Genomic DNA, 22,487 nt, shown 5'->3' on the forward strand with positions numbered 1-22,487 from the left:
AAAGACGAAAGAAAGCTCTTCCAACAGGAAAAGACATACTTTCCTAGATGAGGCATCACTTTCACATTTTTCCGAGACGAGATAGCCTCTTTACTCTTGTCTCGTAAGCTATCCTATATAACGTGACTCAAGCACTCCCTGACTAGCTTGTGACTTTTCGTAAGTCTGTCTGGGTTGAATACGTATGTACCTCAATTTTTCTTAGTTAAATCACCTCTGGTGCGTGGGTCCCTGGTTCGATCTCAGCTCGCGGTGCACAATCGTGGAACGTTAAACTGAATATTTCATTTTCATTTTGTCAGTTAACATGTGTGTAAACGAATACTTAATCCATAAGACTCTTGAAAGATAAGCTTCCTTAATAAATAGTGGATTGGTATCACAACATACGAAATCAAATAATTAACAAGAAAAAGGAATTGCAGAGCATTGACTTTATTATACAAAAAAATCAATAAATAAGGCGATGTATTAAACTCTCTATGTACAGTTATATACAGCGAATGCAAAAAAGATCTGTACACAGATATTCATTGACATATGCAATATGTATAAAAGAACAAAACATGTTCATCTTGAGTTAATATTACCAAAAACAAGAAAGCATACATATTTTTTTCTTATAATAATAATTACTTCTGACCTTTTTCGTCACAAATACATTTACCATTTAACATTTTTTAAACATTTAAATATGGCACACATTGTTTCATTTTTATTATGATTATTATTCTCTGCAGATACTGTCGTACAAAAAGCATTTTTATTATTTTCTTACTTCTATTATCGTCTTCTTTTTATTATTAAGAAATTACATTCACAACGTCTGGATGGATATTACAACAAGTATAGCAACATCATCAATGTTTGCTTATATTTGTTAAAAATAAATAAATAAATAAATAAGACATAAACCTAACTTCAAGTCATAGCAAAACCGGCTCAATCGTCTAATTAATTTCTAAATGATCTGTTAAAAAGATAGTCATTATCAGTTTTTCTTTATAAACATCTTTAAAACTGTATCTATGAGTGAAGCCAGAAAATGTAGTATAATATTAGAACCTTTTAAAAAAAATTTGAACGAACATTTACAATAAGCTTTATGGTATGTGTCAAACATATGAAGAAGTAGCCATACTTGTAGTTAAGCTTGAATATGCAAATAAATGCTACTATATATGAAACATTACAAAAGAAAACTCACTATGCATTCACAATGTCATTTTTTATAGTAAAAAAAATACTTTAAGTAAACGATGAGTTTAAAAATACTATTGTTCATTTATTTCAAGAAAGTGGAAAATTTTACTCTCTGCTTTACAAATATGACACGATCACCTCACCTTCACTATCAACTGTCTTCCTAAACATAATAGCGAGAGCAATCTAATTGTACCACTTGCGTACCATTTCGTGCCTTAACTATCATTCACAGCAAAATACGTCATTCTAGTAGTAGCGATTGTAACACGGAATCAATGATTTTTCAATTTAAATACATCGGAATTGGTTTATATTTTGTATCAACAAAACCATAAATTCTGTTTTAGGTATAAAAGATAATAAGTGATACAAATTATCTTTAATATTTCCATGAATAATTCTAACTTAATATTTTCAAAATTAAAACCATTGAAACTTTTTGAATATGTATAGAACTTTGTAATTAGTATCATACACAGAGCACTTTACATTTGAAACACTTTACAGTATAAGCTATGCATGCACATTGCAAAACGTAGCAGTTCTGTTTAATTTAAAAGAATTTAGTAAAAACAATTATACGTTCGTAATTTGTACTTTTATCATTTTTTTTTTTTTTCATTTTGAAAATACATTTCTCTTACTTGAAAATAACGATTATATTTCTCAACCCATTCATGTTAGCTATAGACATCTTAACATTCTTATGCACAAGCCCACGGAACTTCCTAGTAAATTTTATTTTCATATTTAATCAATAACTAAAATTTGAACAAGCAAAATAGAAAATCTATTTTAATAAATAATTTTGATAGTTGAATTACAGTAACAAATTAAAATCAGACTATTTCAAACAATTTTCGTCTTCAGTATGTACACGAATTATTATTATTATTATTATTATTATTATTATTATTATTATTATTATTATTATTATTATTATTATTATTATTATTATTATTATTATTATTATTATCTAATACTCAATTTTCTATTATGTCCTGAAGTAGGTTCTATCAGAAATAACTAGTTACTGTGATCAGGCGTGTCTTAAGAAGTCAGCATTCTTCGACTTTAATTTACCTGGAATGTGTTGCATATCATGTCCATTTATTCCAGTAATTTCATTTTCTTTTACAATTAACATATGAATGTGATTTTAGTAACATACTATTTTTTTCTGCATCTAAATCTATTTACGAACGTTTATGTATCATAAATATTTGAATTAGTTCATTAATATGCATAAAAATGCTCACTTCATAATCAAGAAATTTCAGATTTGATTTTTAGGACAGTCATTCCAAGAAAATTACCGGTAGAATTTTAAAACAATTTAGGACTGTATACTTGTCAAGGAACGTAATTCTTTATATATATATTTTTAACTTCATCCTTATTAAACACCGAGATTATGAAGGGAGAGACATAATATTAAAGAGGGCACCGATTTGCTACTCGGGCTTGTATATGAGTCATTTTATTTCAAGCAGAGTTTGAACCCGCAACCGCATCCTCCTAAAGTGAGTGCTGTAATGATACCACAGTGAAGCCCACTTGTTCCTTAACATTAAATTATAGTTTCACGACTATAAAACATTTTTTAAGGGAAGTGTTTTCATCTTTTAGTAGCGTCCATATCTTGGTGAAATTTAGGATTGTTTTGTCAAATATTCTTTACACCAGTGTACTATTTTTCTTTAATTTTCAAGTAAAAACTTTCAGTATCTTGGAATGCCATTGGAAGCACAGACTTTTCTGTGTTAGATTAGGGTTATTTTGTAAGCGGTTGCTATACTTATTTAATTAAACAAGAGAGAGGGTCAAAAGCCAGATAAAGTGATGAGAAGAACTAGTATATGCAGCATGTTTTGGCTTTTAGTGGCTGTAGTATCATGAAGTTTCGCTACCTTAATAGAGTTTTCGTTAATAGAGACGTTAATAGTTGTTTTTTACTCTTTTTAATTTTTTTTGCCAATTTACAAATTTAAGTTTGGTTGGTTTGAGTTTAGGGTCCCTTTTACAGCACCAAGAATATATCAGCTTAACATTGAATCCAAACCACATGACCTTCCACTGGAAACTGAGCCCGGGTCTTCCGCACCGAAGACGTGTACGCTAATCATATAGTGATTTACATATTTAGAAATAAGAGAAAAGGAAGGAAATGAGTTTGCTTGTTTATGAAGATACTACTCTAGAAGTTGTATATTGTAATTAAGGGAAATATTTATCGAAATAACCGAAGTACCAGGAGTCGAGCTTGAACTTCTAGAAGTTAGAGCAGTAATCTTTTCTTTGAGCATAATGATCTGTACTGTAAAGCTGTACAACATGAACAATCTCTTAAATAATAATAATAATAATAATAATAATAATAATAATAATAATAATAATAATAATAATAATAATAATAGTGTATTAGTAAGTGCAAACAAAAATTGCAAATAAAATACTTGCAGAGACTACTGTGTAATTCTTTGTAGTTTATTCGGTATTTGATTGTTCGATTTTATTTCTATTTATTGTTTATTTCCTTTATGATGATTGACAGTGTAGCCTATATTTAAAAATACAAACAAAATAAGAGCAGAGAAAAAATGAGTAGAGAACAAAAACAAAGGATATATTTTAGTGTACTTGACATGTAAACATATATACATAATGCATACATATATAGTCCCTCTTGTCGTTTTCCACATCTTTCTATATTTGTTCGTTGCATACCAAAATTTCCTTCCAACAAACTTTTCAAAGATTTTTTTTTTTTTTAAATACCAAATTTGTTGTTCGTGTTGCTGTCTTCTCGCACTTCCATTTCTTACATTATATATATATATATATAATAGGAGGAGGACGCAAGTTTGACAAGGTGACTTTTGAGATTTACATTTGGAAGACCCCCCAGAAAGTTTTTTTTATTATTATTTTTTAAGTGGGGGAGTGCTGAAATAGTAAGAAAGGACAACTTTTTTCCTTTCCCTTCTTTTGCTCTTTTTTTAGATTCCGGGAAGGACTTGACTTCTCTGTCTGAAAATACAGAAGAACGGAGAGCGAGAGAGTCAGAGAAAAATAAAAAAAAGGAGGAAGAAAAATCAAAAGAACGAAAATAGTTCCTTTTTTCTTTGCTGCTTTCTTTCTTTCTACTATCTGAAATAGTCGGCGGCGTTTGCAGAAGCTTGTTCTTCTCATTCATTGACGCCAAAAGTTTACTATTCTTTTTTTTTGTGTTTGCCGACTTGGAGGAGACGACCCTCCAGTATATTTGCTAAACTCCTCCTCGTGAATGAAGGTAGAAAAGAAGTTTTTTTTTTTTTCGGCCGTCGGAGGTAAAAAAAAGAGAGAGAGAGAGAGATAAAGAGGAAAGAAACTGGGAAGATGGTTATACATCTTTCCCTTAACAATAAGTCTACAGGGCCTTTTGATTGAAAAGATTCTTTTTCCTGTTCACGTCTCTCTTTCTTTTAGCTAAACTTTTTACTATTATTATTTTTCAGGATCAGAATTCGGTTGCTTTCTAGTTAACAAAACCAGGGAAAAGGAACTTCTTCTTGACATTTTCATTTTTGCTGATAGTGGAAAATATAGCACTTATTACTATCTTTCTCTATTACATTTTACAATTTTATCCCCAAATTTCCGCTGCTCGTTATTCATTGTTTCGATTTTAATTATAATAGCTGCCATCAAATATTAATTAACCTACATTCTATTTAATACTTATAGCCTGTATATTACGATCCTTTTATATTACAAGCTACTGACACCTTTTCATGTTCGTATTCAACTATAAAGTCGCGTTTCTTTTATGGTATCTCAAAATTGTTGAGTTATTTTCGTATAATTCGTTCAGATTTGAAACTACCCCTCCTAAATTCATGAGCTTTAAATATATTCTTATTAATTCAAAAATATTTCCTGACAACTAGCCCGAAGTATTTCCTTAGTACTGTATGGGATTCATCTTAGATATCCTTACGAAATTAAGGAAAGGTTTCGTCCTGCGATAGCTCACCCAGTTTACCACCCACAGTTGGGGAAATTTCAGGTTACTAAAGTATTTCACTACTATTTCTTCCTTCAATATATTAAAGAATATTGATCAATAGAACTCTTTTAACGGAAATCTGTCCTTTTCGTGTTTGAAGAAGCTTCTTTCAGAAACTATGTTGTTAGAACGAGCCAGTCAGCATATTGTGGAACGTGCTAATAAAGCTAAACTTTTCTTGGAATACTGTAACCTACATGTAATGATTGTCTCTTCAAATAAGAACATTTTGCGTCAAACATAATGTCACTACAAACGAAACCGCTCTTGAAGAAAGAGAAGAAACGAGGAAGAAGAAAAAGGGAGAAAAATGTAGTTCCTTTTTAAAGGTGCTTTCTTCGAAACGCACCATTTGCTCCTTTCACATCTTTATTTAAGTGGTGAACGGAACAGGATGAAACTGACCACCAGAGTAGAGAGAAAGATGTCTTGTTCTTTTGTGGCCAATTTTGACGTAGTTGTTGTCAATGAACCTGAAAAGTAAATGACTTGTAAAAATGAATTCAGTAGCATTCTTCAGACAAGATCTCTCCATTTTCAAATTTATGTACACACACACACAAACACTCACACACACACACACCTTTAGAAATAGTATTAGGAAACTTGGACAACAATCTTGAACATCGATTTTATGACAAAAAAATCAGTGTTCAGAAGTGGCATCTCAATAGTGTTTGAGAGGGGTAGAAATGTTATTTGCGTTTACTGACAGAAACCATTACCGGTATTTGTAGCTTCTACTACACTTAGCTGCACAAAGAAATAACACGGAAAGCATACTTTACTACAGTTTACACCCTTAGAAAAGCTCTCTTAGAATCATCTAGTTCCTAAAAATTATTTTGCATCAAGTTATCTGTATAGTATAGGCTGTTAGAGGTAGTTCTCTTAATGTCTGTGGACAAGACAATAAGAGACTCTTTGTTTTCAGTACGAAATAAAAACAATAGATGATTGTGGTAACAAAAAATGTTTTTCACTGATCATTTCAGAAGCACGTAAATTCAAACTGTTTTCTCGAATAAAATATATTCCTATTTACTTAATTGTAGCAATACTTGTATTTGTTCTTATGGTAGTATATTTTTCAATTTTTGAAGGGACCTGTAGTATAGCTCAAGCATTTATAATATAAAATTTAATAATTATTATTCAACTCAACTGTCGTATTAAGAAAAGAGCGTGAACTACGAGTGAAGACATTTTGCGCAAAAACTAATACCTTACAGAAATAATTTCTAATTTCTGAATGTCTTCATTACATTATTTTCTACTACTGTACTTTTTCCTATGTAGATTTTTAAAACATTTAATGCTAATTTTTCCTATATCGTTTATATTATGATCTTATAAATATATATTAACAAACATAATATTATGTGATAATTAGATTTAGGCTGATTCCTTTCGCTTCTGATTAATTTTTTAGTTCAAATTTCTCTTGTAAGTTCAGAGATATAATTGTTTTTTTATCAATGAACACGCTAGTACATAATTTTGTACCGGTACTTAACTTCATGAAATAAACTTATTTATAATCATTACAATGTTTCATTTATAAACATGAAACAAGAACAGTCGATGTTATTCTATATTTAGTTTTATGCATTTGTATTTCATAACTGAATAATAAAATTTAATTATTTACATATCTTTATATTTCGTGATTCTGCAACCGTATAGCCATTCTGATCAATACCGCCTTCACTTGTACACATTTTTAAAAAATATTATTGAATCCAAAGACTAGTTCTAAAATTTATCACTGAAATTATTTAGTATTTAGAAAAATAGTGGTTTGTGAAGTAGTTTGTGTTGTCGATATGTTCTCAGTCTGAAACAATAAGTCTTAATTCATTATGATTTCACGGCTTATATGACGAGCGTAACAATAATATAACCCAACTGAAAAAAACATTAATTAGTGTATTAAAAACATTAGTTAGATTACTGAGTAGTATTTTGAATCTCCTAGAAAATTAAGTAGGGAAATTTTCATTTTTATTCTTTAATTTCTGCAAATTTTGAAAAATGTGAAAAAGTCGTGGTCGAAACTCATAAATATCTTTAATACCTTGAAGATAGCATGGACAGGGACAGATAGTAGCCTGCTGTCAGTTCATTTTCTGCTAACGATCCCATCTGCTGCTGAACTGATTATCATAATCATCATAGGTGCTCTGCCATTATAGCAGGTCACTTGCCTCAACTGAGAAGCTTCTATGCCCCACAGTTTAACTTTTTCGTTTTCAAATTTTGTTTTTTCTGTTTTGGTACCGTCCATCAATTGTAACTTCCTTCTCTTTCCTGCCACCATATACCCTCTAGAACGTCTCTCATCATACAATTTCTTCCCGGCCAGTGCCCCAAACAGTTTCTCGTCCTCTTTTTAATTACCCTAAAATTGTTCTTTTCTCTCCCACTATTTCTAAAATGTAGACTGAAGTATTTCCAAATACCGGAAAAGATTTGGCGAAAAACAGTTTGGAGCGTTATAAATTAACAGTTGTTTTTAGTTTGATGGAATAGGAGATTGAAAATGCTATTTTTTTCCTCCTTAACAGCATAACTTTTTATGGTAGGTAACATTACTCTTCTGTGCTCTTCATGTAGTTTATTATTATTATTACTATTATTATTATTATTATTATTATTATTATTATTATTATTATTATTATTATTATTATTATTATTATTATTATTATTATTATTATTATTATTATTATTTTTATTCCCGTTTATTTCATTTTGTTTATTTGGTTGTTGTTTATTGTTTGACCAGCGTTTTATTGAATATGATGCGGTATCATAGTATATGCATGATTATGACATTATCTATTCATGATGATACTTATACAATGCACTTTCAATACGAAATAATATATTTTTATGTAAAAATGAACATTTTATAAAAGTTCGACGCATTATTTCGCTCAGAATGGCATATATAAACAAAAGAAGTTACTTAATATACAATACTATAACTTAATTCGGGTAATACTGTTACCAGCAAAGGTGATTTTCCGCGTATACTTTTCTCAATAACTTCGAACAAGAGAAACTATTGTTGCAACTTCCCAAGAGCGAGAATTTCCGACTTTAAACTATTTTAAACTTTATTTAAATCGACGCCTCACTTTGAAGTTTCACAGAAACGAAATCATATACAAAATATTCACTTGTGCTAATAATTGTACAAAGAGAATATAGATGGATATTTAAATTGCTAAGAGTAAGTCTTTGAATGAAATACTCCTGAAATTCAAATATCATTTTTTATAAAACAAATATTTTGATTATTTGTAATCAGTCGAAAAAATACCGGAATAATTTTTCACATATACAAAGACAAACATAACTGGCAACATCTCAGTTTATTGAACATAGTTTCAACAAGAATTGGCAGTGATAGATGACATCGATTTAAAAACTAATTTCAAATATGAACATCACGATACTTTATGTCTAAAACTAACAATTATGCCCATAAAAATCTGTACTTGAGTTGATATAAAAAATTAATTGATCATACTCAACCATTCGACCAAGTATAATTTATGAACATGTTTACTTACTTCACAAATGACATATATATATATAAAAGTAAAAAATAAGGGCATTTAATGAAGATTCCAATTAAAATATTGTTGGTATATAATGGAAATAATGCTTGTATTGACTACACATAGATTAAATGATTTAATATTGTAAATTGCTCACTCACTTTTACCTATCCGTGGACTTGCATTTTTTAAATACATATTTTTAATTTTGAAATAGCTTCACAGCCTGTAATTTTCTTAATGCCTTCTAAATAATTTGATTTATATACATTACGAAAACGTTTCTTGTATTTTCATCCTTATTATTATTATTATTGCTGACGCTTCAAAACCATTTACTATAGTTGATCTACTACGTTAGAAAAACGTAGATGATGAGAAAATGGGTTTCTGGACTTTAAGAAACGAAAAGGGAGATCAGTCTATTATAATATGGCATGTATTCGATATATTCTTTGTTCATGAGGCCATAATTATTTTCCCTCAATAGCTGTCCAGCTCCACTAGATTGAACATAATCAGTGATTTCGAAACGTCAATCAAATAGTTCAATTAAAGCTAACAGCAGAATTAAAAATACCAGTCCTATCTGTAAAACTTCGTAACTAATTTTCAATCAATGCATATATGTACTCTTACTTACTGAATAAAGTACAAATGACATTGAAGCAACAAGAAAAGTACAGGGCGTGATTTACATTATGCCATTTTGTTCATGTATAAAAGTTTAGAGAGAAAGAAAAAATAGAAAAGAAGTTAATCTGTATATAGAAGAGTCTTAACCACTGATGGCTTTAAATAATATCTTGCATGACATAACGTGTTTGCACACGGTAACAGATTCTTAAATGAGATATCTTCAACACTAGTTATAAAAAATGACATTGTGTTTACATACAAACAATAAATTTAGTCATTGCATTGATTTCTTTTTATTTGAGAAACGTCAACATAAATTATCAAAATATTGTTATGTGTATTACTTTAAGTTTACAGAACACATATGGCTAGAAAAATACTGAGCTAAAGTTCTTTCGCTACAAAACATAATAAGTAAAGGATACTGTACTATGATACGTAATGAGAACATCTTACAATGAATGGTAATCCAATATTAAATCAATTGATTTTTGTTCACAACACATAAAAAAATCTTTGGAAATGGAATGGTCCATCATGAAAAATAAAAACGAACGTGGGAAATACTATATATATATATACGTAGGTATATATAGTAAATCCGTAATATATTTACATTTAGGTTCAGTATATGCACATTCGATACGTGCACAAACAATACCAATAGACAAATATATATATATACACATTTATATATTCACAATCCGCACATACATATATTAATGTACGACGATAATTTCTATTAACTGACAAAAATGAACAATATAAAGCTCGTCATTGGTTCAGCGCCTCTTTGTAGGCATTAAATAACTGACCATTAGGATATAATAATATTGCTTTATCAAACCGAATTTAGCCTAATTCACTTCCGCATTTTATTTGCTGTGTATTTCAAATACTATTTTGTTCAGTTTGTTTATTTGCCTCTTTTTTTATTTATTGGAATGACAGGGAACTACATAGTGCAAGTACTTTATGTATATATTTTTTAAGAAAATAAAACATCTTTTAGTGTCAAAAAACACAACACGAAGCAAACATTATACGAAAAAAACTAAATTCACCACATACATACATACGTACATGTACACACGCGCACGCTGATACAAATGCAAGAGGCTTCTAGCAATATACATAGAAATCGGCGATGGTATATTTTTTTTCGTTTTTTTATTTTTTTAAATATTCTTGTTTTTCTTTACATTCCTTTGGCTCTATAAACGCTTTTCCGTCCTCTTCTGCTTATGCTCCTGTGAATTCCTTTTTACCTATATAGTCTTCCTGTTCCATCATCTGGCGGGACATTCAAGCAGGTATATTCAGCACAAAATCAACTGGCGCAGAATTAAAAAAAAAAAAAAAAAAAAAAACATAATAAACAACATCAACAACACAATGACAATGTTATTGTCTCCTAATAGAAAGACATTCACCGTTGTTTCCGGTGACGCCGTTTCTGTTTGAACTCATGTTTCTTTGAACTGTCCGTAGTAAGCTGTTGTAAGTAAGTGTCCACAGTATTTATTTTATGTTGGTGTTGGTTCATTTTTTGGTTATGTTCTTTGATTTTTTCTGTCATGTTTTCTCCTTTTTTCACGAAATCGAAATTTGTCCTCTTCTTTCCTGCGTTTTCATACACAGCGTGTATACCTTTCAAGGGCTTCCCTTTGCTGTTGAACCCGAGGTAGTACTTAACATTCTTCGCCGAGAATATTATCGTATATCCGTCCTCGTTTATGCTCTCTTTAAATCGACATCTCTTCCCTTTTGCCCTCAGCTGTAAATATGAAAGATAAGAAAAAACGGATTTAGTACTGACGTTGCCAACTTTTTTTTCATTATTTTCATCTCAATAAGCATTACATCATATTTTAATTGCTATATTGCTAGAAATTATCTTTTTCCTTTATATCGATGATGTACGTCGCAAGATTTAAAATCCAATAATCTATTATACAACAAATAATATAGTTCTAATATAATTCATATCAGTATATTACAGTTCGTATTTGAAAGTATTGATGTAATAAGTAAGTTTACTACTGAATTAGGCCTGCAAAGGAACACTGGCAGGAAGCTGGAAATTGCTATATAATCTCACAAGGGACCATTCCAATTTGGTGAATTCAATTGCTGAAAATGGTTGCTAGCACTGGATTCAGCACCAAAAGAAACAGAGAAAAAGAGGATGTTTAGTGGCAGATCGTATACAGGGTGGAAGATAAACGAGAGCAAATTGCGAAGATAGAAAGTAGAAAATGTCCAGAAATGCCATATTAATTTTTGAAACGAGTAAAGGGATTGAGATTAAATGTTGGATATGAGAAATGCATGTAGAGCTCTACTGAATAGGCGTAATGTGAACAGTGTTTTAACTGCCAATTGTATGTAACTGGTTGTAAGAAGTCACTAGAAGTTACGACCGACACGTTTTGTTGGAGGAGGTTATTAATATATCAGAACCCTGAATACGACAGGTGTCTTTGTGCAGGGTACTATGCCAGCATTCATCCAGTGGAACTACTCGTTCCGTTCCAGGTTGCATACATTCTTCTTGCTGTTCCAGGATTCAATTCTATTTCTTTCTATCCCTCGTGCACACAACGTGCTCATGGACTGTACTACAGGGTCTTTAGTTTCTCATTCACGTCACCTTTACAACAGTATTAATACATTGTCATAGCGTGGAACACCTCCTGTTACAGAGTTCTCAAACTGTATTGGCAACTATTGATTTCAACAGATGGTGTGCGTCAAGAGCCATATGTCACATGACTCCTGTTTTTGTATATTCTTCTTACGCTAAGTCCAACATGGCAGCTTTTCGGACATCTTTCATGATTCACATTACATTTATTCAGTGGAGCTCTACATGTATTCCTCATACCAACATTTGACTTGAATTCCTCTACTCGTTTCAAAATTAACATGGCATTTCTAGACATTTTCTACGTTCTATCTTCGCACTTTACCCTCATTTATCTCTCACCCTGTATATGGTCTGCCACTAAACGCCCTTTTTTTCTCTGTTTCTTTTGGTGTTTAATCCAGTGCTAGCAATCATTTCCAGCAATTGAATTCACCAAATCGGAATGGTCCCTTGTCAGGAGCGAAAATGTTAAAATTAATATAAAAATTCTCATCGTTCTATCAGTTAATGAAGCAACCCTTTTTAAAATTGCATTATTATTAATTTATGTAATAATATATCGACTTTATTACAAAATTTTATGGTATCATTTTTGTTTTGTTTAAAAGAGTAAAAAATTATTTTTTACATTTTATCTTGCTATCATCAATATCAGCTTATCATTTATCAGGGAAGAAATTCGGGTAACAAATAAGTATTATCATGTGATAGAAGGACGTTAAAAGTCAATTTTCACGCTAGATACTGCTGTGACCATGTATTATTTACTTCATCAGAGTTATTTTCCACAAGAAGTATAAATGTTATAAAACAATATCTTATTCTCAAGAACTACGTGCAAACGACATCTCGGTTACTATCTCAAATTGTATACTGTATGTAAAGCACACGTGTATGGAACTATGTTCAACGTTGACAGGTATTACGACCAACAGCTTGCTCTATCTACACAATTTAAATTAAACATTAATACAGAAATACCTCTTGCATGATTTCATTTGAAAATCGCATTGCTCGGCTTAATTCCTTACAAATACAGCTGAGTGTAAGTTATATTCATAATTACAACACTTTTCTGTTATTTGAAATATTTAACGTGTGTTGTGATTTACAACAAATCTCTTCAAATATTCACATTATTATTTTTGATCGTTCTATGTCGTAAATTTCATAAATATTTGAGCGAGAAACTTAAAGAATATATATTTTAATAAATTTTCCTATCTAGACAAATGAGTCTTGAACACAAATGATCAAACTGAAATGCCACCCTAGAGCTATGACTCAGTGGTAAAATTATTTCTTCATTTTAATTCTGAATATTTGAGAATAACGGTTTTCACTTATTGGTATCCTTGTGAATTCAATTTAGCGCCATCCCAGTTGTTTCATAAGGCTTTTTAGTGACTCTTAGTTCTAAATTTCTGTAAAATGATTTGTATCGGAAATAAGCGATTAAAGAAATTATGTACTACTGTATTGTATTGGAAGAAACAATTAGCTAAATTACATACCATCTAGAAAGGCAGTTATGATGCACTTCCTGGTGACACTAGTATTATAACTAAAGAAACTATCCTTGTAAAAATTAATATTAAACAGAACTTCCAAATTAATTATGGTATCAAAATGAATTTACACATGCATCCTAAAATTTTAAATCAATACTTGATTTTTCTTTGTTATCGTACACCCTACCAAATTAAAATAAATGTTAGTTCATCTTTTAACACTGTTTAAGAGTAAATTTCCTTATTATTATTATTATTATTAATTTTTTTTTTTTTTTTTTTTTTTTTTTTTTTTTTTTTGCAGGTATGTAAGAGGACAGAATAGTTATCGCCATAGACTGGACTTTAAAAATGTAATTAATAAAAACACTTACCAATGGCACTACTTTCCAGTGCCTATTAAAACATAAATAACGGTTCACTAATTCTCCATAGATTTTCAGTGTTCCATTTAGGCCTTCAGATACAAATGTAAGATTCGCTGAAATCAAAGGAAGAGAAAATTCTGAGTATCATCAGAAACTACGTATGCAAAGAACTTATAAAATAGGAAACATCTTTTTTTTCTTTTTATTTATTTAATTGACATAGGTACATTTTCCAAAAGTTACATTAATTTACGTCATGGAGTGTTAATTTGCAGTATACTATATGCCACTTTTTTCTGTGTGAAGTCTTCGACGTGCCGTTCCAAATTAACATAACTTTTCCTATTAACAGGACGTTTGGCGATTCTGCAATTGTTTGTAATGTCGCGATTATCATAGGTTAGCAACCCAAATGTTAGAAGCACGTCTTATTCGACTTACCCGTGAGTTTATTATCTTATTTTACATCTAATACAAAATTTAATATCATAATAACAGAGCAGTAAGCTTAAGATTTCACGATCAAGTTCAATATATTAAAGTGAATTTTAATATGTGAACTTCATCGTTCCCATAAATTTCCCATCATTTGTTAATTGATTCAGATGTAAAATAAAAAAGCTGGTCTTACAATTTCAGCAATATTCCGTTCCATTAGTATAGTGACATATGGTAACTGTGAAGAATCTTAGGATAATCATCCTCAAACTTTTAAAGTCATAAAATTTTATTTACGAGAACACTTTCATTAGGATACTACTGTATTATGTTTTACAAATTATTTTACCCTCCCCTGTCTTACATATTAAACACTATCACCTATATAAAATATACTGTGCGAGGGTTGTTACATAAATCCTAAGCATAACCAAGAAATATTAACTAGACATATAATACTTTTAGCTCGTATTTGTTCAACCTTCCTATGATGTCATATCAAATTTGATAATAATATCGACTTTCATTCTGTTGTTACAAGTCCAGAAAAACAGAAGCTGAGAGCAAAGTATGACCAAAATGAAGAAAGTGAAGGTGAGAGCTGTTATTGAATATCTTCACAAGAAAGGTTTAAAGCCGCAGGAAATCCTCGCCGGCATGGTTGTTACTTTAGGTGATAGTGTCCCTTCATACGCCACAGTGAAAAAATGGGCAGTCGAATTTAAAAGGGGGAGAACCTTCATTGAAGATGACACTCAATCAGGAAGGCCTGAGGAAGCAATAACTCAGGAGAACATTTACAAAGTGCATGAAATCACCATGAATGATCGGCGAATGACCATCAGGCAGATTGCTGAGACAGTGGACTTAATCTACTGCAAGCGTTGACCAAGTTTTCACCCAGAATCTGGGAATGAGCAAGGTTTCCGCGAGATGGGTGCCAAAACTTGGGACCTGATCAAAAGCTCACCAGACGCAACATTTCAAGAGGCAATCTTCTTCTCTTCCGGACAAATCCAGATGTCTTTCGCACTCGATCCATAACAGTAAGTGGGACCTGGATCCACCATTACTACCAGAGTCCAAACAAAGTTCCAAGTAGTGGAAATATCAGTTATCCGCCCCCCTCCGAAGAAAACCAAGTCAGTGCCGTCAGTTGGAAAAGTGATAGCTACAGTTTTCTGGGATTCGGAAGGGATAGTGATGATGGATTATCTTCCAAAGAGGCGAACAGTAACTGGGGAGTACTATGCAGGTCTTCTACAACAGCTGTGTGATAATATTCGGCAGAAGCGTCGTGGGAAACTGACAGCAGCCGTGCTTCTCCATCAAGACAGTGCCCTTAGTCACAAGTATCAATCATCGCAATGGCAGCAATTACGATTGCGGCTACGGATTGGTCCCCCACTCACCTTATTAGCCTGATTTGGTATCTTCTTACTTTCATCTCTTTTTAAAGCTCAAAAAGAAGTTGGAAGGTACTCATTTTGACACTGATGATGACGTCATGTATGCCGTAGAGGAAATTTTACACGCCTTTGACAAATTATTTCTTATCAACAGCATTAATGTACTTGAACATCGATGAGCTAAATGTGTTGACTTGTCAGAGGACTATGTTGAAACGTAACACGATCCATAAACTATCTGCTGCTCCATTCATAAATAGGCTTAGAACTGTTGTAACAACCCTCATATATATGTGTGTGTGTGTGTGTTAAATCGGGAAAAGATAAAAGAATGAAGAAGAAACAGCTCGTTTAAGTGAAATGAGGATGTACAACAGGGAGAGAACTTTGAATCTAATATTTATACCCGAAATGGATTAAGTAGCAAAAAAGAAAGAAAAAAAAAAAGCTCCAGAATTCAACCCAAAAGACTGTAATAATACTGTAAGTGTAATGGGGACTTTTTTTTTTTTTTCAATTTGAGGTTTGGGCCTGGAAATGTTTCTTCCACGTTTCTCGATCTTCAGCTTTCTCTTTTAATTCCCAATATTTTTTTCTATTTTTTAAATCATCGATCAGCTGTGTTCTTCTTCATATTCCTCGCTTCCCTTTCATCTTTCTATGGCGGTGAAGAAGACAATTTCTTCGCAAGATGTGTCCAATCCAATCGGCCCCCGCTTTAAAACATCTTCGTTTGTTGCTCTCTCTGTCCATTTTATATTTTCCATTTTCCTCCAACACCACATTTCGAAGCTCTCCAAATATTTCTTCTCTAGCTTCCGTAATGTCCAAGTCTGAACCATACAGTCTAATGCTCCACATATAGCACTTGACCAACTTCTTAAATCCAAGTCTGCTAGTTAAAGTGATCTTTTCTTGTTGAATGCTTCTTTAGCTATAGCAATTCTTGACCTGATCTCTTTGGTGCAGTAAGCGTCTCTCGTCACTATAATCCCCAGATACTTGAAATTATCGACCTCTTCAAGTTCTCTTTGTTCTACTCTGATTAATGGGAAAAACAATGATAGGAGGAGGGAGTAAATAAAACACTAAATGAATTTAGAGAAATGGAAGAAATCTTTCTTAGGTCCTATGCAATATGAAATAAGGAGAAGAAAAGAAAGTGTACTGCACATATACAGCACTTTTTCCTATAGCGCTGTAAAAAAAAGAAAAAAAGAAGAAGAAGAGGACGAGGATAGTTTGAGATAGGGTAACCTCAGAAATACAACGAAAACTAAATAAAAAAAATGTCAGTCTTCCGGAAAAAGGTAACCTAATGCCACTTTTCAAAATATTTTATTGACTGATAATGACACACATCTTATGTGTGTACAAACATTGAAAATGAGCAAACGGGAGTGTACAAAAAAGGATGTGGAAGAGGAGAAAAGAGCATATCGTACATAGGTAATAGTGAAACCAGGGACTCTTCTACTGCTTTCTTCTTTTCGGCAATGTCTAAGGATATTTTCCTGTGGATTTAGATCGTCAGGAGTAGCAACAGGAGGGAATACGTAAAGAGGAGTTCTGAGATCTTATGAAAGGGTAGGATGAGGGAGAAAAACTGACAGGATAATTATAGACTTCGTTCTGTTTACATATCCACTGTGTTAGTTCTGTAGGCTATTGCGGTTCCTTTTTCAAGATATTTCTCTCCTCCTCTTTCATTCTTTTATGTCAGACCTTGGATGACGGGATATGTGTATTTTTTACTTAGGGTTGGATGGAATGGAGAAAGATACAAACGGGGGAGGATTTTTTCCAAAGTTTGCTTGGTCAATTCAGAGGTTTGAAGAAATAGCATATGATGTTTGTTTTTTTAAGAATTTGTTTGTAAGGTTAAGTCATCTGAGATTTCTTCCCTTTAGTTAACCTTTGCTTCCCTCAAGTCGACCAGGTAGATCTGTTCCTTAGTATTTGTGGCCACAACGGAATTAGGAAGTTTGAATGCTAGTTCTTTGAAAAAGAACTTGGTAAAAGATTAAGCTGAATAAAATTAAAATTCCTTGTCACAAGTATTCTGTCTCCACCAGCAAGACACTTCCTGAAAATTTAGGTTTATGCACTACGGTTCGTGTCGTGAGAACTGTCCTTTTTAGAACTATCAATCAGTTATCTTCCCAGCCCTCTTTTATCTTCTATTATACATTCTATCACTATCCTAATAAGATAAGCTAATTATTTTCTAACCAGTTATTTCCTTTTTAATAATCTCAAGTATCGTTGTTTCTCTCTAGCTTACACTTCCTCATTCTTTTAGTTTCATCCAGCTTATTTTATCCATTCTTCCGCATGCTCACATTTTAAGCTCTTTTAGTCTTTTTTCGTAATGCAGTGGACCTTGTTTCTACTCTGTCTAGTACAATACTTTCCATGAAACATTTGAAGAGTTCCTTCTTCAGGACCCATACAATATGCTGTTCTTCTTCATACCCCTTTCTTGCCGTTCAAATTTTACATTTTCGCTAGTAATACTGTACAAATACCTAGAAGTAGTCATCCGTTCTACTTTCTCCCCCTTCCAACTTAATAATTGGTCAATTAGACTTAGAAAATTAGAATCACGTAGCAGACTTGTACTAAATTCTGTATAATGCTCTTAACCATTTTAGCTATGTTATAGTTTTCTTGCTAAGGCGTTTCAAAAATCAATTCTTTTCGGCAGCTTATATCTCTGAAAGGAGTTTTCCAATGTGCATCGTGTCCTTGGGTTTTCTCGGGATACTGCCGCTTCCTCCAACACTTGCATTACACAGATTCTTCCATCATCATTCAGTTGCCTTAATCATCCATCTCCCTTAGCATAAAGGGCATAATTTTGGGACAAAAACTGAAAAATTTCATTTCATTTCATTTTTTTTTTAAATTAACTCAATTAACTTGACGTCCTCTTTCTCTGTTCTGTTGTCTAATGGAGACAGTGAAACATAGAAATATGAACAAACGATTAATTAAACTGTTGGAATCACAGAAAGAATAAATGAATGAAAGAGTATGGTTCAATGGGGACATCCGCATCGAGGCTATTTGTTCCCATTACGAATAGAAGAAAATTCGAAGGAGATTAAGGATTTGAATTACGCTAAAAGTCCCTTGATGTTACGCCAAAGTTTAAACGCATGAAGTATTATAAACGGGGCCCTAAGAGTAAGTGTGGCAATATTCTGATGTAGAAAACTTTAAACAAAATGTGTATGTAAACTTATATTATTACAAGAGGAAGTAAGACAGAATGTTTGATACCTTCATTACAGACCACAAAAAATGAAGAAAGGAAATTTTGTTTATCATTCCATCTTCTTCGTTGCGTGCATTTTTCAAGTATAATAAATGTCAACCTTCTTCGAATTGATTGCAAGTTGCAAAAGAGACTTTTGTTTCTTGGTAAAATTCATGAATATATTAAAATAATTGTTTAAATAATAGGCTTTATAAAATATATTGTATTAAAATAATACATAAAAAGATATACTATAAATAAAGTGCTATTTTTATGAGCATTAGATCAAAAATGGTTCATTAAAATTATAAGGTGAAGTGTAAACAGGAAACTTACTATATATGTCCGAACAGCTTGTCAAGTTTACGGTGGTCTCACTCATCCGGACACACCTATTATGATTGAAGAGCTGCACAGATCGCACCATGGGAGGCACCGCCCCACAGATCACCACCTGCAATCAACAGAGTAAAAGAGAAATAGAGAAATATTTATCAACGAATGAACGAAAATATTTATCAATTAGCAACAGTATACAGGCTGTCCCAGGAGGAAGGGGTAGTACTTCGGAAAATGGTAGTATGAGTGATTCTAAGCAAAAAAAGTTCATATGAACATGGGTCCTAATCTCAACGGTTTGAGATCTACAGGTTGTAAACCATTTTAACTTTATATTGCATATTGCTCACCCTGTATTTATTCTACAGAGATGAGACAGCAGATTTGAAAGGTGATGGAATGGTATTTCCAACAGTATGCAGCATGCGGCAATGGTGTCTTTGGAAGAGAAGTTATTGAAGGATATTTGGGAATCATTGTTACCACTAAACTTCTTTAAATAACCTTAACTTCCCAAATTTGCCTCAATAGCTTCTTTTCCAAAGATACTACTGCCACATGTTGCATACCGTTGGAAAGGCCATTCCATTGTCTTTCAAATCCATTGTCTATATTTCATCTTCATAGAGTAACAACAGGGTGAGCAATACGCAACATAAAGTCAAAAATGGTTCACAACCTGTAGCTCTCAAACCGTTGAGATTAAGACCAATGTTCATATGAACTTTTTTGCTTAGAATCATTTACACTACCATTTCCCAAAATATTGCCCCTTCCTCCTGAAACATCCTATATATATATATATATATATATATATATATATATATATATATATATATAAGAATGCATGCGTATCAGATTTTCGCATATAAAGGAGTCACAGAGAACCACCAAATATTGTACACAAATAGATCTTCAACAGACCTAATCGCGTATGAAGGAGTTTTTTTTTTTTTAATTCTTGACTCGAAGGAAGATTGGTGTGTCAAAGTTTATGCAAAAATTATAAATGAAGTACTTATAATAGGTATAGTGAGTCAGTGTGTGAGGGAAGCAACGGAATTATTGTTATTGTTATCCAAGTTGCATACCTTTCATATCTTGGAATTATTTTGTATTAACCTTATTCCTCACGTGCGAAGGACGGGCATATCAGCTGACCCGAGAATCGATAAGAGCAATGCCAAAGTCATCGTTTGTCGCTATGTATTAAACAAATTTCGTGACTTTCAATGATTTTGTATACACATTGTTCTTCCGGTGTAAGGCCGGGTACTTCTACAAGTAAGTAAATTAATCAAGACTTCCGTAAGAGGATATAATGTTTACTTTTGAATATGTTTTTAAGTAGCCAAATGATAAGTTATACAATACAAAATTTTCGATTCTTGGCTTTTTACCCACCGTCTTAAATAAGCTACTTGAATTAAGAGGTATCGAACACCAAACCAAATGAAGAAATAACGGAGTAAAGGAAATTTCTTGCAGGGAAAATGAGTATAACTGGGAGTAAATTAAATTTCAATAAAGTTCACTGCTATCGATATGAAGGCTTATGACCTTATCGATATTTGGAAAAAATGCCACTCAGATATTTAATCATTCAGCGTACATACAGTACGTCACTGGCCCCGTAACAAGTATTACATATTTACTTAATTTTTCCTCTCGTTAGTACGTAACCATAAAAGAACTATACAACAGTCGAACAATCAATTCTAAATAACACTTTCATATTTCTTATGAATCGTCAAACAAACTCAAAAACCATCATAAACCTTAATATGTATACATACAAACTTTATTTTCCTGGCCATGGGATACGTAGCCTTGTCACCTATATTTGACGCAATTTCCCCAAGGTGTGTTTCGTGGAGTTAATATTGACATACTGTAGTTGTTAAATTATTTGTCATTACATAAACAGCATTGAGAACTTTTTGTCTTCAATAGCCTCTTTGAACTTTGTACATTTAATTAAAATTTTTGTTTTATACAAGAATGTTTATGGTGACTTAAAACAGATAAATAATTACACATTAATATTAATATAAATAATTTTGGGGGCTCGGTGGCTCAGTGGTAGAGTGCTAACTTCTGGTGGGTGGAAGTCCCTGGTTCGAACTGAGCTCACGCCAAGTGGGCTTTGTGGCAGACAAAAATCATGTACGTGAGTCTGCTCCGGTTCTTCCACTTTCTTTATTTCACTATTTCATTCATTCTCATTATCATTGTAGCCTTCAGCCTACACGGTATAATCATAATACGTAAAAGATTTCATTTTATTTTTGAGATACACATTCGAAGCATAAAGTTATGAATAAACGGATGAATATAGGAAATTTCGTAATTTCATGGTACGTAAGTTGGTATGAAAAATGTGTCCGATTCTCTGTATAGTAGGCATCGGTAATCAAATTATATAAATAGCTTGCTAATTCTTATCTATTACCAACGATCTATCTAGATGAAAGATTTAAGTTTCTAATAGAGGATTCTTACAAACTGGAAAGTCAGGGATTTTTTTAGGTAGTCAGGAAAAGTCAGGGAAATGAGTCTTCGGACATGGAAAAGTCAGGAAAATTGAGCAACTGTTAATAATAATTAAAAAAAGTGGACAAAACCTGGAAAAAATACTTTTTTGCTTGATGGCTGTCGAATTTTCTTTTAAATCATAGAAATCCATCTGACAATCAATTTTCTTTGGAAAATGTACATTTCCCTATTTGAATTTTCAGTTGATACCAGACCTTAATAGTGAAGAAAAAGGAAAAACTTGAATGTTTTCTTTTTTCCAAGCTTTGCACAATGCCAACATCCGTGATGATGTAGTAGCTGAAAATACCAAGAAACAGTTCTCTTTTATTCTGTAATCTGGGAGTAAGGAAACTTGAGGAAATTCTTCAGTCTTGTGATGAAGGACTGAGTATTTCCTTCAGGAACTTTCTCATGGACGAGGAGAAGTTATGGCACGTTGTAAAGATTTTCATGATTTTCTCTCACTGTCGCAGGCAACGCAACTATCGAAGGTGATTTCTCAATGAATAAGTG

The 22,487-nt window shown here is 32.1% G+C and overlaps 1 protein-coding gene and 1 long non-coding RNA gene across 9 annotated transcripts in view; one reads left to right on the forward strand and one right to left on the reverse strand.

Annotated features, from left to right (window-relative positions):
* LOC145691106 (uncharacterized) overlaps positions 1 to 22,487 on the forward strand; it is a 471,970-nt gene that overhangs the window by 232,818 nt on the left and 216,665 nt on the right. Inside the window, exon 3 of one of the 7 annotated variants that reach the window (XR_014132341.1) lies at positions 13,925 to 15,105. The exons of the other annotated variants lie outside the window; for them this stretch is intronic. This is a non-coding gene — a long non-coding RNA (uncharacterized LOC145691106). Of the gene's footprint in view, positions 1 to 13,924; positions 15,106 to 22,487 lie in introns of those variants that run through there. 7 annotated transcript variants of the gene reach the window in all.
* The window catches only part of ths (thisbe), a 254,470-nt gene continuing 232,402 nt past the window's right edge, over positions 420 to 22,487 (reverse strand). For both annotated transcript variants that reach the window (XM_081766791.1, XM_081766782.1), the window contains exons 3-5: positions 19,434 to 19,551; positions 13,995 to 14,101; positions 420 to 11,236 (exon numbers count right to left, since the gene is read on the reverse strand). In XM_081766791.1, coding sequence (XP_081622917.1) covers positions 10,889 to 11,236; positions 13,995 to 14,101; positions 19,434 to 19,551 — 573 coding nt within the window. In that variant the 3' untranslated portion in view covers positions 420 to 10,888. The remainder of the gene's footprint in view (positions 11,237 to 13,994; positions 14,102 to 19,433; positions 19,552 to 22,487) is intronic.

Source organism: Thermobia domestica, chromosome 1 (assembly GCF_964235325.1).
Source record: "Thermobia domestica chromosome 1, izTheDome1.hap1.1, whole genome shotgun sequence".
NCBI classification, from domain to species: domain Eukaryota; kingdom Metazoa; phylum Arthropoda; class Insecta; order Zygentoma; family Lepismatidae; genus Thermobia; species Thermobia domestica.